This window comes from Cebus imitator, unplaced genomic scaffold (assembly GCF_001604975.1).
Source record: "Cebus imitator isolate Cc_AM_T3 unplaced genomic scaffold, Cebus_imitator-1.0 Scaffold47, whole genome shotgun sequence".
Lineage (NCBI taxonomy): Eukaryota > Metazoa > Chordata > Mammalia > Primates > Cebidae > Cebus > Cebus imitator.
The window spans coordinates 490,692-509,292 of NW_016107362.1; the positions used below are offsets into that span (position 1 = coordinate 490,692).

The window sequence follows — 18,601 nt, forward strand, 5'->3', positions numbered from 1 at the left end:
AATTAGCTGGGCATGGTGGCGCACGCCTGTAATCCCAGCTACTCAGGAGGCTGAGGCAGGAGAATTGCCTGACCCCAGGAGACGGAGGTTGCGGTGAGCCGAGATTGGGTCATTGCACTCCAGCCTGGGTAACATGAGTGAAACTCCGTCTAAAAAAAAAAAAAAAAAAACAGTATTTATTGAAGGCTTGGCACATATATGAACCTTTTTCTGCCTCCAAAACCAAAATGACAGTTTAGATTTTTGACTCAAGGAAATATTGAAAAGAAGCTTTATAGAAAAAGGCTTTAAATACCTTGATTCTTATTTTAGTTTTTGAGTTGTTGCTAAATAATTTTTAATTTCTGTAACTGAATCTCTTCATTAATTTGCTTTTTGTATATTCTAGACCAAAGAAAAGAAAATCACAGAATTAGAATTCAGAGATCTGTTTGGAAAGACTAGATTCTTAGCAGTATGAATTCCAGAATTAGATTTTTTTTCCTTCTTATAAATAGATTTTTATATGGACCCCCCATATTTTTTATTTATTTTTATTATTCTTCTAGACAAATGAATGTATCTAACTTAGAATGTCAAAACAATCTTCTCTCCCAGGCAGTTCCTCTGCTGTGTGTAGGATAATGTGATAATGGTAGTTTGTGTGGTTGTTGGTACCACATTTGAGGTTATGTTGTCTATAAATAAAAATAAATGGTGTTTTTAACAAGAAGACAGATATCCTAGAGGGAAATTCTAAGTGTTCAATTGTCCATGATTTTCAACCAATTCTCCTCAATTTGACTTAGATCTGTTTATCATTATTTTATTGTAAGTTTCCGGGGAGAAGAGAACATAGTTTGCCTTTGGCTTCCTATGAGGCGGAATCCAATTTAAGCTTAGAAAACAAGAACAAATGTTAAAAAAGAAGAAAAACTACAACTTCATTTGGAATGTTTCATCTCTATACATTGTGTAGGGTTGTAAAATATTTATTTTATATGCGGATCCTCACAGCAACACCTGTTAAGTTACTGTTGCAAGTAGCTAGTTGCATCCTTGGCCTGTTTTGTCTTCTTTCCATAATATATTGGTATAGTCTTTAAAATGTTAAGGGCAAAGAAACTTTAAGACAACTAGTTTAGAAGATATAGTAGAAAAACAGTAGGACTACTCGTTCTTCAAGTTTTCTGGTGTCATCAAGGCAAGATTACAGGGTTTTCAGATATGCCTGTGGCTTATCGGATACCCTATTATAGAATAAATATGAAATCCTTTCTATTTGTGAGAAATATCTCAATGCTTAGGATCATGAATTTACTTTTTTTCATGATAGTTATACTTATAACTGTAAGGAGTAGGGGGACATTGACAAATCAGGAGGCACTAAGTATTAAAGCAAGGGAGCCAGTCCTTGGGAATTACCCTCCCTTTTTCTTTTCATAACTGTGTATTACTAGAGTTACTTGTGCCTTCAAAGGGACCTAGAGAGCTATTAATTTTGTAGTTAAAAGAGAAAAAGGAGGCTTATTTGCAATTTTTGTTTAACACAATGAAAACATACTTGAAGTATCTTGTAGAACACTCCCGTATTTTTTCTTTGCAAATCCATGTTTAATTGCATTTTTACTCAAATTATAAAAATGTTTATAAAATTATGCCTGTGTTTAGGTATAGTACACTTTTTTGACCTATAGCTTGAAGACATTGCTTAATTTAAATTCATGTATTCAGTCAGAGAAGTGCTCTGTTACCCTCCACTATTGTATAGAGATCTCTGGTAGAGGAGGCTCATGACAAGAACCTCCCCTTATAGGGGTGATATTTATACCTATAACATTAGGGCATACGTAAAAGAACAGGGTGATGCGTTTTGTTTTTTTGACAGCTTAATTTTGCTGTTTTCATGAGTTTTTTTTTTTGAGCCTTGAAATTTGGGCTTAATTTTTTCATGGTTGCATGAGTCCATTGTATAGTTAGACCATAATTTATGTGAATCTTTTCTTGATTTCAAGCATTTCAGTTGCTTACACTTTCCATGTTCCTAATAGTGTAATGACTAGACTATATTTATATGTAAATACTTGCCATCACCTCTGATTATCTCCAAGAGTTACTATGCTAAAGGATGTGAACTTCTTTAAGGTTCTGGATATGTTCTAGCAAATTGCTTTGTAGAAAAGTTACACTAATTTACACTTTTATAATTAGTGTTTTTATTAGTACAAACTCATTACATTTTCACCAACATTGTATATACAGTAATATTAAAAAAAATCTATATGGCTCTCCATAGAGTCATAAAATTGTGGAGGGGAAAAATCTTGAGTTTGTTTGGTCCAACATTTTACAGAAGACCACAGTGAAACCCAGATGATTAATTAAAATAAAAATAGTAAGTCAAACTTAGTCTAGAATTTTAGTTTTCTAGACTTCTTTCTGGTTCAGCGTTGTTTTTACCAGAGAATACTACTTTTATTTATTCAATGGCTGTTAACATGGTGAGGTGTGACACTGGGCACTTAGCCTTTAAAATTTTGTCTTAGTTTATTTTATTTGTAGAGATGAGGGTCTCATTCCTTTGAACTCTTGGGCTCAAGTGATCCTCCTGTCTTGGCCTCCCACAGTGCTGGGATTATAGGCATAGGCCACCATGTCCAGCCCTTTAAGAAAAATTTAATCTTTCCAGTAACCTAAATGTTGAGCGGCTTGAAACTGTTTTACTATTTACAGCTAGTGCTCGACTTATGACCACAATTGGTTCCGACAGACCGGTCGTAACACGATTTGGTTGTAAGTTGAGTAGGCTATATGCACGCGGAGATGGTAGTGCTGCCGGAAGCTGGTGCGCACTGTTGATTGCCCAGCTGGGCAATGTTTGCGCTGCCAGACGCGGAGCAGTCGTGGCTAGCGATTGTGGTCGTAAAGTCGAATGGTTGTAAGTTGCATAGGTCGTAAGTCGATCAATACCTGTATGGAGAAGGGGACGTAAGGAGGAAATAAGGGCAGTCTTTAGATGCTGAATGTGGAAAAAGTAGATACACTTTTTCTTCCTGTTCAGAGGATAGATTAAGGAAAGTAGTATGGAGTTAACAGGAAGTATTTTGACTTAATATAAGGAAAAACTTTCCTAAGCAGTACAATATTTTGCTATTCACTGAAGGAAGAGGGTGAATTAACATTGCTCGATTTTGAAAGTATTTAAGCCTAGTCTTAATTTTTTTGTTAGGAATGTGGAAAATGGGGTCTATATATTGAATAAGGAGGTAAGACTAGTTGACTAAATATAATTTATTATAAAGTTCTTGGCATGAAGTTTAATCTTCAATAATAATAACTTATTAATAGTAAATAAAAAGGTAACATGACGTCTTTGAAGTCAGCAACAGAATAACAGAGATGCTGATGAAAAATTAGCAGAAGTGAGCAAAGAAGAGTGGAGAGGAGGGAAAAACTAAAGCACTGATTCTGAAAGCTAAGTGGTCAGAGAGTTCTAGGATGTAGTTAATTTGTTGTAAAACATTAGATGGAGAAAAGGGTGTATTAGTCTGTTTTCACGCTTCTGATAAAGACATACTTGAGACTGGGCAATTTATAAGAGAAAGAGGTTTATTGGACTTACAGTTCTACGTGGCTAGGGACCTCACAATCATGGTGGAAAAGGCACATTTCAAGTGGTGGCAGACCAGAGAAGAGAGCTTGTGCAGGGTAACTCCCGTTTATAAAACCATCAGATCTCGTGAGACTTAGTCACTATCATGAGAACAGCATGTGAAAGCTCTGCCCCCATGATTTAAAAACCTCCCTCTGGGTCCCTCCCACAACACGTGGGAATTCAAGATGAGATTTGGGTTAGAGAGACAGCCAAACTGTACCAAAAGGTATGAAGAAAACTTGAAAATTGGCCAGGTGCGGTTGCTCATGCCTGTAGTCCCAGCACTTTGGGAGGCCGAGGCGGGCGGATCTCAAGGTCAGGAGTTTGAGACCATCTTGGTCAACACGGTGAAACCCTGTCTCTACTAAAAATACAAAAATTAGCTGGGCATGGTGGCACATGCCTGTAATTCCATCTACTTGGGAGGCACCGAGGCAGAAGAATCGCTTGAACCTGGGAGTCGGAGGTTGCAGTGAGCCAAGATTGCGCCACTGCACTCCAGCCTGACAACGGAACAAGACTTTGTCTCAAAAAAAAAAAAAAAAAAAAAAACACCAAAAGAACCCCTGAAAATTACCCATATTTCCCTAATTAGAGATAAAAATTGTTAATGTTTTATTGATTATTTTCAGATTTTAGAATGTAAATTTAAAAGTTATATATATAGACTGTCATTAAACATACTATGTCATCTGCTTTTGTCACCTAATAAACATACGAATATATTTCTATCAGTAAATATGAATATTTATTATAATTTTTATATTTGCAGAGATTTTGTTACATGGTTGAATATATATATATTAATAGATACTTAGGTTGTTTCCCCACATTATAAACAATACATCTCTCTATTTGTATTGCCGTTATTGTAGTTGAAGCCATCTTGCCTACATGGTCATTTAATTTTTGTCTTTCTCTTTTATTGCAATCTGTTCTCCATAGTAGTTGATCTTACTCCAGAGCTGGAGATCTTACTCCAGCTCTGGAGTTTTCTGTCATATTGCTTATAAGCGCAGCTAGGTGTAGTGGAAATGGAATATTAGTATTTTTGGAATTTTTAAGGTCGAGGGAAACTAGTAGAGCACCATAATTTCACAGAGATAATTTAAGTTTTTCTTTCTCCATTAAGGGACTTCCTCTTGCCCAGAAGTACAATTGTGGAACTTAAAGCAAATAAATATTATAAAATTTAATAAGATAAGAAATTTTATGTATACTGGCTATAATTGGTCAGCTGCCAAGTGTAAAAAAATTTGAGTTTCTGTAATACCATAATCATTGTGTTACTGTTTTAGAGAAAAGAAAAGGACTTGAGATTATATTCTCAATGGTTAGTTACTAGGACTATTATGAGTGATCCATGTGGCTATTTTAAGTGGAATTGTGATGTTACTTATTCCACTTAAAATAACCTTGTGAATCAGACACCTTTTCCTTTCTGGCAAAGAGGCAGAGAAGAACCAGTAGTTAGATAAGGAGAACAGATATGTGAGTGACTGAATCTCGTCTGTTGACTCTTTGTAACATATGTAACATATGTAATATACGGTTGAACTGAAATCTGTTAATTGTATTAGGCTTTGGATGTGCTCTAGACAGAGTTATGGATAAATTTTTATTAAAGCTTGACCTTAGATTGACTAGTTGAAGAGAAGTGAAACAAGTATGTTTTAATTTAAATCTTTCGGTTTCAGGTTTAAAAAAACAAACACTTTAGTGTAAGCAAACTGGGGGAATTTATTAGGAGCCTGCTAACCTATCTCACTGAGTGTAGAAATAAACCTTTAGCATCTTGGTTTGTACACAGTGGTTCAGTAAATCAAGGATAAAGTTGGTCCCACCTTGCTCAAGTGTTCACTCCTGGTGTAGTCCATTCTGGCCAAGAGTGTGGATCCATCTAATATATATATCTGTGGTTTTTGGAGGCCCTTGGAAGGTGGGATGAGCTGTAAATTATTAGAGAAAATGTGCTTGTAGTGAAGGGCACTGGCATCCTCAGAGATGTCTGCTACATGCTTGCTTTAAGCAGTGGGTTACTTTTTACATTTAGTAATCGGAAATCTGGAAAAGTCATGGGTTGCCAAATTTATAGCTTCATTTTAATATAAATATAATAATTAGAAAGTATGGCTAAATCCTTTTGATTTTCACATATTATTAGATACTTTCATGTTTGAAATGGCAGCCATCTAAGGATAACACAGTGCCTGGGACGTAAGGCCTTTGGCAAATGTTGGCAGTTGAATGAGGGAGCAGTTGAGAGGATATAAGAGCCACTCATATGTGGCTTTGCATACCAAGTTTATAAAGTGAACTCCCCCATCCCCACCATCTAGTCTTCATGGTTGTCTTTTATTTTAAATTATTATTTTTTGAGATGGAGTCTCGCTGTTGCCCAGGCTGGAGCTCAATGGCGTGATCTTAGCTCACTGCAACCTCTGCCTCCTGGGCTCAAGTGATTCTACTGCCTCAGCCTCCCAAGTAGCTGGGATTAAAGACTCATGCCACCATGCCTGGCTAATTTTTATATTTTTAGTAGAGATGGGGTCTTACCATGTTGGCCAAACTGGTTTTGAACTCGTGACCTCAAATGATCTGCCCATCTTGGCCTCCCAAAGGGCTGGGATTACAGCTGTGAGCTGCGTTCGGCCGCTTATTTATTTTTTAATTAATTAATTAATGATTTTAAATTTAAAGATGAGGTTTCACCATGTTGGTCAGGCTGGTCTTGAACTCCCGACCTCAGGTGATCCGCCTGCCTTGGCCTCCAAAGTGCTTGGAATACAGGTGTGAGCCACCATGCCCGGCCTGTTTTTAATTTTATTTAAAAAAATGTTTTTAGAGATAACTTGGAGTGCAGTGGTATGATTGAGGCTCACTGCAGCCTCCATCTCTTGGTCTCAAGTGATGCTCCTACTACCTTAGCCTTCTGAGTAGCTGGGAATACAGGCCTGCACCACCATGCCCAGCTAATTTTTTTTTTTTTTTTTTTTTTGAGACGGAGTCTTGCTCTGTCACCCAGGCTGATGTGCAGAGGTACAATCTCAGCTCACTGCACCCTCTGCCTCCTGGGTTCAAGCCATTCTCCTGCCTCAGCCTCCAGAGTATCTGGGACTATAGGCACGTGCCACCATGCCCAGCTAAGTTTTGAAATTTTAGTAACGATGGGGTTTCACCATGTGGGCCAGGCTGGTCTTGAACTCCTGACCTCAAGTGATCTGCCCTTCTCCCAGCTAATTTTTAAATTGTTTTTTGGTAGAGATGGAGTCTCACTATGTTGCCCAGGCTGATCTTGAGTTCCTGGGCTCAAGTAATCTTCTGCCTCGGCCTCCCAAAGTACTAGGATGACAGATATTTGCTTCCGTGCCTGGACTCATGTTTGTCTCTCAGATTTTACTTTTTATTGGATTTCTTTTGTTTGTAGGCCAAATTGAAAAGCTTTTTTTCTTGTGAATCACTGAAGCAAACAAATTTATTGAGGCTCTTTTGAGGTACATTTTTGGGGCTTCTAATCATCAAAACATTGTCATGAATGCTTAAAAAGACTTTTAAAGCCAGATGTTTTATGGAGAGTTTTTAGAAAAATAAATGCAAAGAGTTTCTGGTCTTAAATGAATGGTTAGATATCAGTAGATAGTTCACTTGCAATATATAGCTAGAACCTGACAACTTAGCACCTATGCAAATGTCACCACAGTCAGAGCCTTCTGCATCTTATCTGGAACTGCGGTAGCTTTCTAAGTGGCTTCCCTGCATTCACTTTCTTCCCTCTGCAGCGTGTTCTCCAAAGGACAGACCTTAAGTTGGGTCACAAACTATGCTCAAAATTCTCCAGTGGATTCCCATTCTATAATAAAGCCTAACATTATTTCTATCACTTAGAAAGTCCTCCAGGATTTGGCCCCTACCTCTTTCACCCAAACTCTTCTGGAATACCTCTCCACATTGTGCTGCAGTCACATTGATCTCCAAGCACACTCCCGTCCTGGCTTTTGCATTTGTAGTTTTAATTGCCTGAATATTCTTGCCTGAGGTATCTTCATTTCAGGCCTCTGTTAAAATGTTGCTTATCAAAAGAGGCATTCCCTGACTACCTATCTCAAAGAGTATCCTTCATCACTCTTTAATTCTTTCACCCTGTTTTATTTCATATTCATAGAACATTTAACTTGACAGTGTATATTTGTTTATCTGTGTATCTGTTTCCTCTTCTAGAGTCCAAGTTCCTTGAGGGCAGGGCTTTCGTCTTTTTTATTCACTGCTGTATCTTAAGTGCTTGGTACATAATGTGTGCTCCTTAATATTTGTGTACTCTGAGTAGTAATTGGGGGAGACAGGCCTGGCTCTGGTAAATGTGGATATGATGGTTGAATTTAGGAGATAGAAGGAAAAAAGTTATGCATCTCAAACTTCTTGTATACTTACTTTGTTTTTGAGACAGGGTCTTTATTGTTCAGGTTGGAGTGCAGTGGTGCAATCACAGCTAACTGTAGCCTCAACCTCCTGGGCTCATAGCCTCTCACCTGAGCCTCCCTAGTAACTGGGACTACAGGTGTGCACCACCATGCCTCGCTGATTTTTTGCAGAGATGGAGTTTCATAATGTTGGCCAGACTGGTCTTGAACTCCTGAGAACAAATGATCCTCCCATCTTGGCCTCCCAAAATGCTGGATTACAAGCATGAGCCACCATGTCTAACCTCTTGTATACTTTTTATAAAGTTGGTAGAAGTATTTCTTTATATAACTGAATTGATGTTTTATAAAAAATATTTGGTTATATAATATAATATATATGTAAACAAATAATATAATATAATAAATATAATATTACATGATATTTAAGATGAAGAAGATGACTTTATGTGTAAGAAGGCAGCCTCTAAATCAAAAGAGAATGGAAGATCTGCAAATAGTCACCTTGGAACATCAGATGTGAAAAAGAATGAAGAAAACACTAAGACCAAGAATAAACCTTTATCACCAATAAAACTTACACCCACATCAGTGCTTGATTATTTTGGAACTGGAAGCGTCCAAAGATCTAAGAAGAAGATGGTGTCAAGCAAAAGAAAAGAGGTAAGTATTCTACATATAAGCAAGTATGCTCAGGATTTATACCCATTCACTGATATTAATAACAGGAGAAATAGTAAACTGGTCAATATGTATTAATAATTAAAATAATTTTCCTATGATTATGGATAAAATTTATTGCCCTCATTTTAAAGGATGAGGAAATTAGACTGTTACATATTTAACTTTTTAATTCTTGAAAGTGGGAAAAGATTATTTAAGCCATAAGAAAAAATTGTAATCATTAGAATTTAAATTGGGTTCTCAGAATGCAATCTCAGCTAGTCAATATTTAGATAGAAATTTGTTTCCAAATGAGATAATAAATATATTCCTTATAAATAGAGCATACATATGCTGTACTTTTAACATTCTTTACTTTGACAGATATTGGATTCATCTGTTTCTAGCCATTTAGGAAACAGAGATACCAGATGAATTATGGTGAAAGTAGTCCCCTGAGTTAAAGCCTGCCACATATTGTGTTTGTTGATTTTATCACTTCCTCCATAGAACAATGTGATCATTCTCACATATTGGTTTGCCAATGTTCTGGACTACTTGTCAAGCCAAGACATTAATCTACAGGGTTGGGTTTTTTTTATTTTTATTTCTGGTACTTCTCTTGAACATATCAATAGAACTAAGTGAGACGTGTCTGTCTCTAGGTTATTTATTTATTAGGGAATTGGATATGGTCAGGGAGTAGCCATAAATTTGACTCTCTGGCTGGTGTACATTGCAGCTATTACTGATATACTTATCTCTCATTGGTATATTTAATCAGTGATTATCAAGAAAAAGGGCCTTATTTTTAACTTAAGGTTTATGTTGATTTTGCTTGATTTTCTTTGAAATATAGCCTTCACAAAATACAAATGATTCTGGACTAAATGATGAAGCCATCGCCAAGCAATTACAGCTTGATGAAGATGTAGAGGTATTTGCATTTCACTTAGAATCATTAGTAACTTGATATTGTGACTAGCTATTTAGTCCAACCAGGTTTTGAATTGAACTTCATTGGAAGTTACATATAGAATAAGTTAAAATCTAATATATGAAAATCTAAATTTCTAGACAAGATAAATGATGAGACCAGGGCAGAATTACTTAAAGATTTATTTTTAGAGAAGATTGATTGAGTGCTGTGAGATGATTTTGGAGAAATGGCTAGCAGCAAGTCTTATAGGTCATGATAGGTCTTTGATACCTACAAAAAGGATATTAACAATAAGGACTTTGGAATTTAGTTTCTTCCAAATGGGAACCCATTGGAGTGTTTTTTGTTTTGTTTTGTTTGAGATGGAGTCTCACTTTGTTTCCCAGGCTGGAGTGCAGTGGTGCCATCTGGCTAACTGAAACCTCCACCTCCTGGGTTCAAGGGAAGCTCCTGACTCACCTGCCCCAGTAACTGGGACTACAGGCACCCACCACTATGCCTGGCTAATTTTTGTATTTTTAATAGAGACAGGGTTTCACCATGTTTGCCAGGCTGGTCTCAAACTCCTAACCTCAAGTGATCTGTCCTCCTTGGCCTCCCAAGGTATTGGGATTACAGGTGTGAGCCGCCACACCCAGCCCCATTGGAATTTTGAATAGAGAAGTGACAGGACTTGATGGCTCTTAAAAGAAAATTAGTTTGGCTTTGATGATGTTAATAGTCCATGTTGGGGTAAGATCAGCAGCAGATGAGTTTGCAGACTGTGATTGTAGGTGAGAGATGTCAGCTGGTAATAGGAAGAGGCAGTGAGAAGTGATCATAACCTGAATGTGCCTTGAAGGTACAAGTTGTTTTTGACAGATTGGATATAAGGTGTGAGGGAAGAAGATTCACAGATGAGGCTGGGTGCCGAGACTCATCCCTGTAATCCCAGCACTTTGGGAGGCCGAGGTGGGAGGATCTCTTGAGGCTGGGAGTTTGAGACCAGACTGGGTAGCATAGGGAAATCCCATCTCTACAAAAAATACAAAAATTAGCTGGGCATGGTGGTGCACGCTTGTGGTTTCAGCTACTTGTGAGGTAGAGGTAGGAGGATTGCTTGAGCCTGGGAGGTTCAGGCTGTAGTGAGCTGTGATTATGCCACTACACGCCAGCCTGGGTGACAGAACAATACTTTGTCTCTGGGGAAAAAAAAAAATCAATTATGGCCTAAACAACTGGGTGAGATGTCAGGAAGCAGAACAGGTTTGGTATAGAGAAATCTTTTTGGACAGGTTAAGTTTGAGATATCTAATAGACTTCCAAATGGAAATGCAGAGTAGGTGGTTGGGTAGAAGGTCTGGAGCTCAGGGGAGAACTCTAAACTGAAGATGGACTTTTGGAAATAATTAGCACTTGAGTAATATTTAAACCTGTGTAACTGAGGGTGAGATCATGGGGAGAGAATGCAAATAGAAAAGAAAAAAGGTCTCAAGATTGAGCCCTGGGCCACTGTTAACATTTAGAGGTCAGGAAAAGGAGGATGATCCAGCTAAGGAGAGGAGAGAGTGGCTAGTGAAGTAGGAACATCAGGAGAGGTTGATATCTTACAGAAGCCAAATAAAGCATTTCAAGGAGGAGCGCTCATCTGTCAGAGGATCCAGGCTTAGCTACCTGCTGTTGGAACTCCCTTCCTCTTTTTTTTTTTTTGAGACGGAGTTTGCTTAGCTTAAGTGTCACTTTCCCAGACCTACCTCAACTATATTAGAAACCCCTGTGATATACTCTGCCATACCCTGTCATAGCTACTATTATCATTTATTATACTTGCTATTTAATTATAATAGCAAGTATAGGCTGTAAGCTCCCCTCACCAGGACTATTTATGTCTCACTCAACTATTGTTACATCAGTGCTTATCTTAGTGTCTGGCATACAATGGGCTCTTGATAAATATTGTGAGAGAACAATATTGTGATTGTTCACAATTTATTACTTTGGTAGTTTATAGTTTGTGTTTTCAAAGTCTTTTTCTATCTTATTTGATCATACTGAATTACATAAACTACAAACAAGTATCCACATGACTCGAGGTAGCGCAGATAGCCTAGGTCAAACGAGGAAGTAATTTTTAGGAACCTGATTTCTCCTTATCTGACCCAGACACCAGAGGGTTACCTAATCCTTTCCAAACCAGGTGTGGTACTTTGTATCACAATCCCCTATTTTTCCATTTTTATCACATCGTTTCAGAATTTTGTTTGGGTAATTAATCTGATTAAGGACTTTTAGATGTTAATGATGCAGTTGTCTTTCCTAATTATCCCTCTAAAAGTTTTTCCTCCCTTCTTTTTTCCCTTCACTTTTAAAAGTTTGAGTGGATTTTTGAAGTCCTTTTCTTTGTTTGAATAATGTACGGTGGTTTTTATTGACTATCACGTAAGCAAGAAGGATGTTCCACTGCTACATATTCTCTTTTGGAAGAGCTCTATTTTGCTGAAAGTGCAAGTATTTTGAAATAACTGAGATAACTAGGATGTCTCTGTGTTACATTAGCATGGTAGTAGAACTCCTGACATGATGACTTAAATTTTCAAAAGTAAGAACAGATGCATTTGAATTAGTAATTGAAAATAGGAGTTTGATAGTAAAAGTGATTTTACATTTGTATATAGCTTACTATTGTGTGCAAAAAAAAATACTGTATAATTTTCTTAAATTCTTAGATTCACTATTTTTGTGCTCCCCAGATGATTGTGTTTTCTTATTAGGTTGAGATTCCTTTCAGAGGTCTTTCAGAGTTTAAGTTAAATAGAAATAAGAGAGCTGTATTGCATAAGGACCATTAAGAAAAAAAGTACAGACCTCATGTTTTATAAGTAAGAAATGTGATTTAAAAAATACACTCACTTTATCTGTCATCCCTGCGAAACCAGAACTGTATGCTCTAAAATCTGATTCAACTTAGTGAAACAAACCCGTGCTATTTGACTGTTAATGTTCAGTGGGAAAATGTCATAGTTATTTTCTGGAAAATGTTTTTCTAGCTTCTTCTAAATATATGAGTCAGACATTTAAAACTTTTATTTACAAAAAGTAAAAAAGCAACTCAACTTAGTTTGCTGGCACATTTTACAGCTGGAGAGGCAGTTGCATGAAGATGAAGAGTTTGCCAGAACATTAGCCATGTTGGATGAAGAACCCAAGACCAAAAAGGTGGCATAATATTGGGCTGTTTGCATTCTGAATGTACAGTACAGATCAGTGTTCATACTTGTGTGTTCTAGGCTCTAGCCAAAACATGAATAACTTTTCCAGAAAGAAGCCAGATTATTTTGATTTATAAAAATGTTTTTGGGGAAGCTCATTGAGAAACTTATTCTTCCTAAAAGAAGAGTGATAGAGTCAAAGCAAACCAGAACCTTTATCACAAAACAAAGAATTATATTCTTTCCTTATTTTTTAAATATTAATTAATTAATTGAGACAGAGTCTTGCGTTGCCACCCAGGCTGCAGTGCAGTGGTGTGATCTGGGCTCAGTGCAGCTTCTGCCTCCTGAGCTCAAGTGATCCACCTGCCTCAGCCTCCTGAATAGCTGAGACTACAGGCATGTGCCACCACACCCAGCTACCTTTGTATACTTTTGCAGAGATAGGTTTTGTCTTGTTGGCCAGGCTGGTCTTGAACTCTGGAGCTCAAGTGATCTGCCTGTTTCAGCCTCCTAAAGTGCTGGGATTAGAGGTGTGAGCTACCATGCCTGGCCTTTTAGTTTTTTTTGTTTTGAGAGACAAGATCTTACTCTGTTGCCCAGGCTGGATTACACTGGCATGTTCATAGCACACTGAATCCTCGAACTCATGGGCTCAAGTGATCCTCCCACCTTGGCCTCCCAAAGTGTTGGGATTACAGGCCTCGCCCAGTTTATGTTTTCCTTTCTCTTTAATCACAGGAGTTCTTAAGTACTTGTTCAGAAAATAATGCTCCTAAAAATTCCTTTGGTACACAAGTTTAATAACTAAAATATTAATCACTGTCTGTTCAGGAAGCACAGTTTTGTCATTTCTAATTAGTTAACTCTAAGATTGATGTTATGACAATCTCATATAACAATGAGTGTATTTTGGGGAATTTTTTCTTTTTTTTTGAGAGGTCTCACTTTGTCACCCAGGCTGGAATGCAGTGGTGTGATCATCTCAGCTCACTGCAGCCTTGACTTCCTTGGCTCAAGTGATCCCCTCACCACAGCCCCCCAAGTAGCTCGGATTACAAGCGTGTGCCACCAGCCTTATTTTGGGAAATTTTTAAAACATTAATTTTTTTTTTTAAATTAACAGTTGATCTCTAGTAGGTTAGGTTTGTTTCTGATGAATCACATTCTATTAAAGTAATTGTCAGTATCAATATGTGACTACCTTGAAAGATTTTACTTTTCTTTAAAGCAGGGAGTTGTAAACCTAGATGTATCAGGAGCTAAGACTAAGCAGGCAGATATTAAGGCAGTAGGGAGTGGTAGAGATTTTGTCATTTGAAAAGCCTTACTTCAGCTAAAGACACTCAAATTATAATTACTTTAAAGGTTACTGTATCACAAACCTTAATTTGTGACCTTTTTATAAAATGGAGTTTTGAAGGAGCATTGAAGAGAATGGATTTTTTTTTCTCTTTTGAGAAAGTGCTCTCATTTTCCTTTCGAGCTTTAGTTTATTTTTATTTTAGTTTAAAATTTAGATTTTAGTTTTTAACTGCTTAATACTAACAAAATTTGAGAGTTGAGATAAAGGAAGCAGAAATAAGGCTTCTAATTCCAGATTTACAGGTTGGGATGAAGAGGGATAATTTTTATAGATGTATTTTTATACCTTTTCATCTGTTTATTCATTTGTACCATGAAGTAATAAAACGTACCTCATTTTCTTGGAAGTTTTGTGGATGAATGAATGACAGTTTATTATAGTGTTCTGCTAGTTTGGAAGGTGACCCTTAAACTTTTAATGGATTTTAACAATAGATCTTATGGTAATAGTTTTTCTATTATTTGTCACATTTGACACTTTTAAAATTTGTTTAGGCTCGAAAGGACACAGAAGAGGGAGAAACGTTTTCATCTGTCCAAGCCAGTTTAAGTAAAGCAGAAAAACTTAAATATCCTCATAAAGGTAATACTAGCAGAAAAAAAGTAAGATGGAGCATTGTCTTTATAGAATTAAATTCATGATAATCTTGTTTAAATATTTTATTCAATAATTATGTATTATTAGGTAGACATTTCATAGGACTATTAGAGCACATTCAACTTAGATACTTTGAAAGCTCTTTGGATGCTAGCTGGTACAGAATGCTCATCTGCTTTATGATTATTATGAGAAATGTATTATAGCTCCTGGCTTCTTGTTAATTTCCAAGAATAGTGCAATATGTGGACTTCAGTAGATAAAGATGAAGACCTAGATGTTTTGAGCTTTGCATGTCAGAGGCAGTCTCAGAGTTCACTCATAGATGGCCAGGTCATCTTCGGCTCTCCTGCTTATTGGCTGTAGGTCTTATACTTTGGTGGTCCTGAAAGCAAATCATCTACTAGTCTAGATGATCTTAATTCTATAAGTAAATCATTTATAGATTTACTATAAACAGTGGTTTTTACACTTTAGGACTTTGAGCCTTCAGGCTGTATTCTGTGCTAAGATTACTCAGTTGAAAAATAAAAGAAAAGTTGATATTGGTTATCATTTTCCAGAAACAATAATCATGATCTTTTCTTTCTTCCTAGTAAAAACAGAACAATTTTCAGATGAAAGAAAGAGCTGCAGTCCTAAGAAGCAAACTAAATATGAAAGTTCAAAAGAATCTCAGCAACATTCCAAGTCATCAACGGACAAAATAAGAGAAGTCTCTTCTCCCAAGGCCAGTTCTAAGCTGGCAATTATGAAAAAAAAAGAAGAGAGCTCTTACAAAGAAATAGAACCTGTTGCCTCAAAAAGAAAAGAAAATGCCATTGAATTGAAAGGAGAAACAAAAACTCCTAAGAAAACCAAAAGTTCCCCAGCTAAGAAAGAGGTAGGAACTTTCTAGGAAGTATAGTAGTCTCCCTTACCTATGGTTTTGGCTTCTGAAATTTCAGTTACCTGTGGTTAATCACGGTCTGAAAAGATTAAATGGAAAATTCCAAGAATAAACAATAAGGTTTAAATCGTGCACTCTTCTGAGTAACATAATGAAATTTCTGGCCAGCCAGCTTCATCTCACCCAGGACGTGAATCTTCTTTTTGTCCAGCATATCCATGCAGGATATACTACTCTGCCCCTGCCCCTGTTAGTCACTTGGTAGCTGTCTTGGATATTAGATAGAAAAAATAGTACTTGTAAGTATGTATAGAGTTTGGTACTGTCTGTGGTTTCAGGCACCTACTGGGGTGTCTTGGAACATACCCTCCTTGGATAAAGGGGCATTGCTGTATATATTTTGGGGCTATGTGTTAGTCTGGATTTGTTTTCAAGTTTTATTTCTAATGACCATAAATCATTATAATATTTTTAAGATCTTATTTAGAAGCTGTTGTAGGATACAGAGTATTAATATAGCTAAGTAAGCCAATATTTGTTATTGTGTGTCAGATACTGTGCTAATACTTTACATATGGTAGCTCATATAATGTTCACAACAACCCTGTGAGGTATTTATTTTTATTATTCAACTTTTAAAGATGAGGAAATAGGCTGAAAGAGTTTAACTATTCCAAGATCATCCACCTGGTAAGTGACAGGGCCAGCCTTGAAGTTGTCCTCTGAGGCAGTATAACATAGTGGCTCCACACAGGCTCTGGAGCCAGTTTCAAATTACAGCTGGGCCCCTCAGCAGGTTTGGTCATCTCCCCTGTTTGTGTTTCAGTGCTGTTGGTAAAATAGGAATAATAATAATAGTACCTATTGACTTCATATGTAAAAGCACTTAGAGCAGTGCCTGGGACCTAATAAGTGCCACCTTAGATATTATTGTTAAATTGATTGTTATTTCAATTAGTTCTGAATTTATTCTTTTTTATTCTTGTATATAGTGTTGAGTTACTGAAATTATTTTTAAAGGAAAAAATAATGAGATAATGAATATCTTTGAAACGTTTTGCTAGGAAATATATTTGAGAAACGAATGGTCTCTGAATCTCCAATTTGCAACTACTTTAGATTCATAAGGAGAAACTGCTATTCATTCATGCCTCTTAGGCACTTAGGATTAAAAGTAGAATATTGTCTATTTTAGCTGGGCATCACCGTTATTTTTTAGTGCAGAACAGTAAAATGGTGATAATTTCAGAATGCTTCTGTTGTGGCCAGTACTTATAAATACACTTAAAGGAACAATTAACTTTTTGGTCTCAGATTTTTCTTCATTAAATGCTTATCTGGTAGATGAATGATTTTCTTTGGGCACACTAAAACATGTTCCATTTACAGAGACAGTCTATTTTTATGAAGAAAGAGGAAATCTTTAAATGATACTCTTCACTGTAGTTTTTAAAGTTAGAATAGAAATAACTCAGAACTTAAGCAGTTTTGGTTGGAAACAGCAAATAAAGTCTATTTAATAAATTTAGTTGGTGTTGGTCAAGTAATTCTGACTTCATAAATTGGGTGTCCTTCAAAGTTATAAGCCATTAATCATTTGGAATTCTTTTCATAGAATTTGTGTCATAAATTAATCATTTTCCCAAGTTGGTATGCACTGGACTGTCTTGTGAAATGTGTTAAAAATATGGAGTTTCCCAGGGCATGTGGTATGGGCAGCTCATTTTAATAAGCTCCTCATATGATATGCATGCACACCAACATTTGAGAACCATTGTTGGAAAGTAGGGTTAGATTTATGGCTTCTCGACCTCTTAGCCAAACCAGCCTAAATATTTTATTGGTTAAGCCATTTCTTTATATAGAAGTATTATTTTGTCCACTCTCGAAAGGATTTGGGATTGCTTACAAGTTAAAAATAATTAAAATAGGAAGTGGAAAGTTAACAAACATCTTGTAGTGGTTCTTAAATGAGAACTATCTAGGATATTTTTTCCCTCACATAAAAACATTCTAGCCATACCCATATCTATGAAAGAGAAATTTGGAGGCGGATCTCGGGATGCGTAGTTTGAAAAATTTCCCCAGGATTTTATGAGATATACCCATGGTAAATCCCCTGAGAGAAGTAGAATGGGAGAGATTAAACAGCATAGATAACATGTCTTCTCTTTGGAGTAAAGCTTGTCCCTTCTTTGAGCTGAGTTTATAAGAAGCCTTAGTTTCTCTGACTGGAATGCTTATATCCCTGGGGATGCAGGCTGCTGGTTTAGGGGCATGCAAGTCGTAGGATTAACACAAGATATCTTCTCAGGTGATCAGGTTTACTTGGGGAAAAATGTATTTTTCTGTTAAACATGGATATATGGATATATCATGGAATAAAATTTAAAATTCAGATGAATTTCAAAAATACTTTCCATTTCTTTACTTGGAGCTGGCAACTTGGCTTATTCCCCTAATCTGCCCTGAGGTGTGTGGCTTTAGAGAGTGGAAAGTTTTGAGAAGGGCTGCTGCAGAGATGTTCATAAGTCAATTCTCTGTAGGTTAGGAAGTACTTGTACAGCTACAACTGTTAATTTCATTACCAGACATACAAGTGACATAATAAAAATGATGCTTATTTCTAGATACGTATTTTTAATTTTGCATGAATTTTGTATAACTTTGTTCATTTTCCTTTCCCTCTTCCCAAAGTCTGTAAGTCCTGAAGATTCTGAAAAGAAACGCACTAATTACCAAGCTTATCGAAGCTACTTAAATCGAGAAGGACCCAAAGCTCTGGGCTCCAAAGAAATACCGAAGGTAAGAATACTGAGAGAGCATTGTGGGTCCTCTGCCTTGTGGGTCCATGTACGTATTCACTATGCCTTTTTTTTTTTTTTTTTTTTTTTTTTTTTTTTTTT

The 18,601-nt window shown here is 36.6% G+C and overlaps 1 protein-coding gene across 1 annotated transcript in view; it reads left to right on the plus strand.

Annotated features, from left to right (window-relative positions):
• Positions 1 to 18,601, plus strand: part of RFC1 (replication factor C subunit 1) — a 77,767-nt gene that overhangs the window by 32,070 nt on the left and 27,096 nt on the right. The window contains exons 5-10 of the mRNA XM_017527263.2: positions 8,483 to 8,715; positions 9,575 to 9,652; positions 12,773 to 12,850; positions 14,704 to 14,791; positions 15,403 to 15,689; positions 18,393 to 18,500. Coding sequence (XP_017382752.1) covers positions 8,483 to 8,715; positions 9,575 to 9,652; positions 12,773 to 12,850; positions 14,704 to 14,791; positions 15,403 to 15,689; positions 18,393 to 18,500 — 872 coding nt within the window. The remainder of the gene's footprint in view (positions 1 to 8,482; positions 8,716 to 9,574; positions 9,653 to 12,772; positions 12,851 to 14,703; positions 14,792 to 15,402; positions 15,690 to 18,392; positions 18,501 to 18,601) is intronic.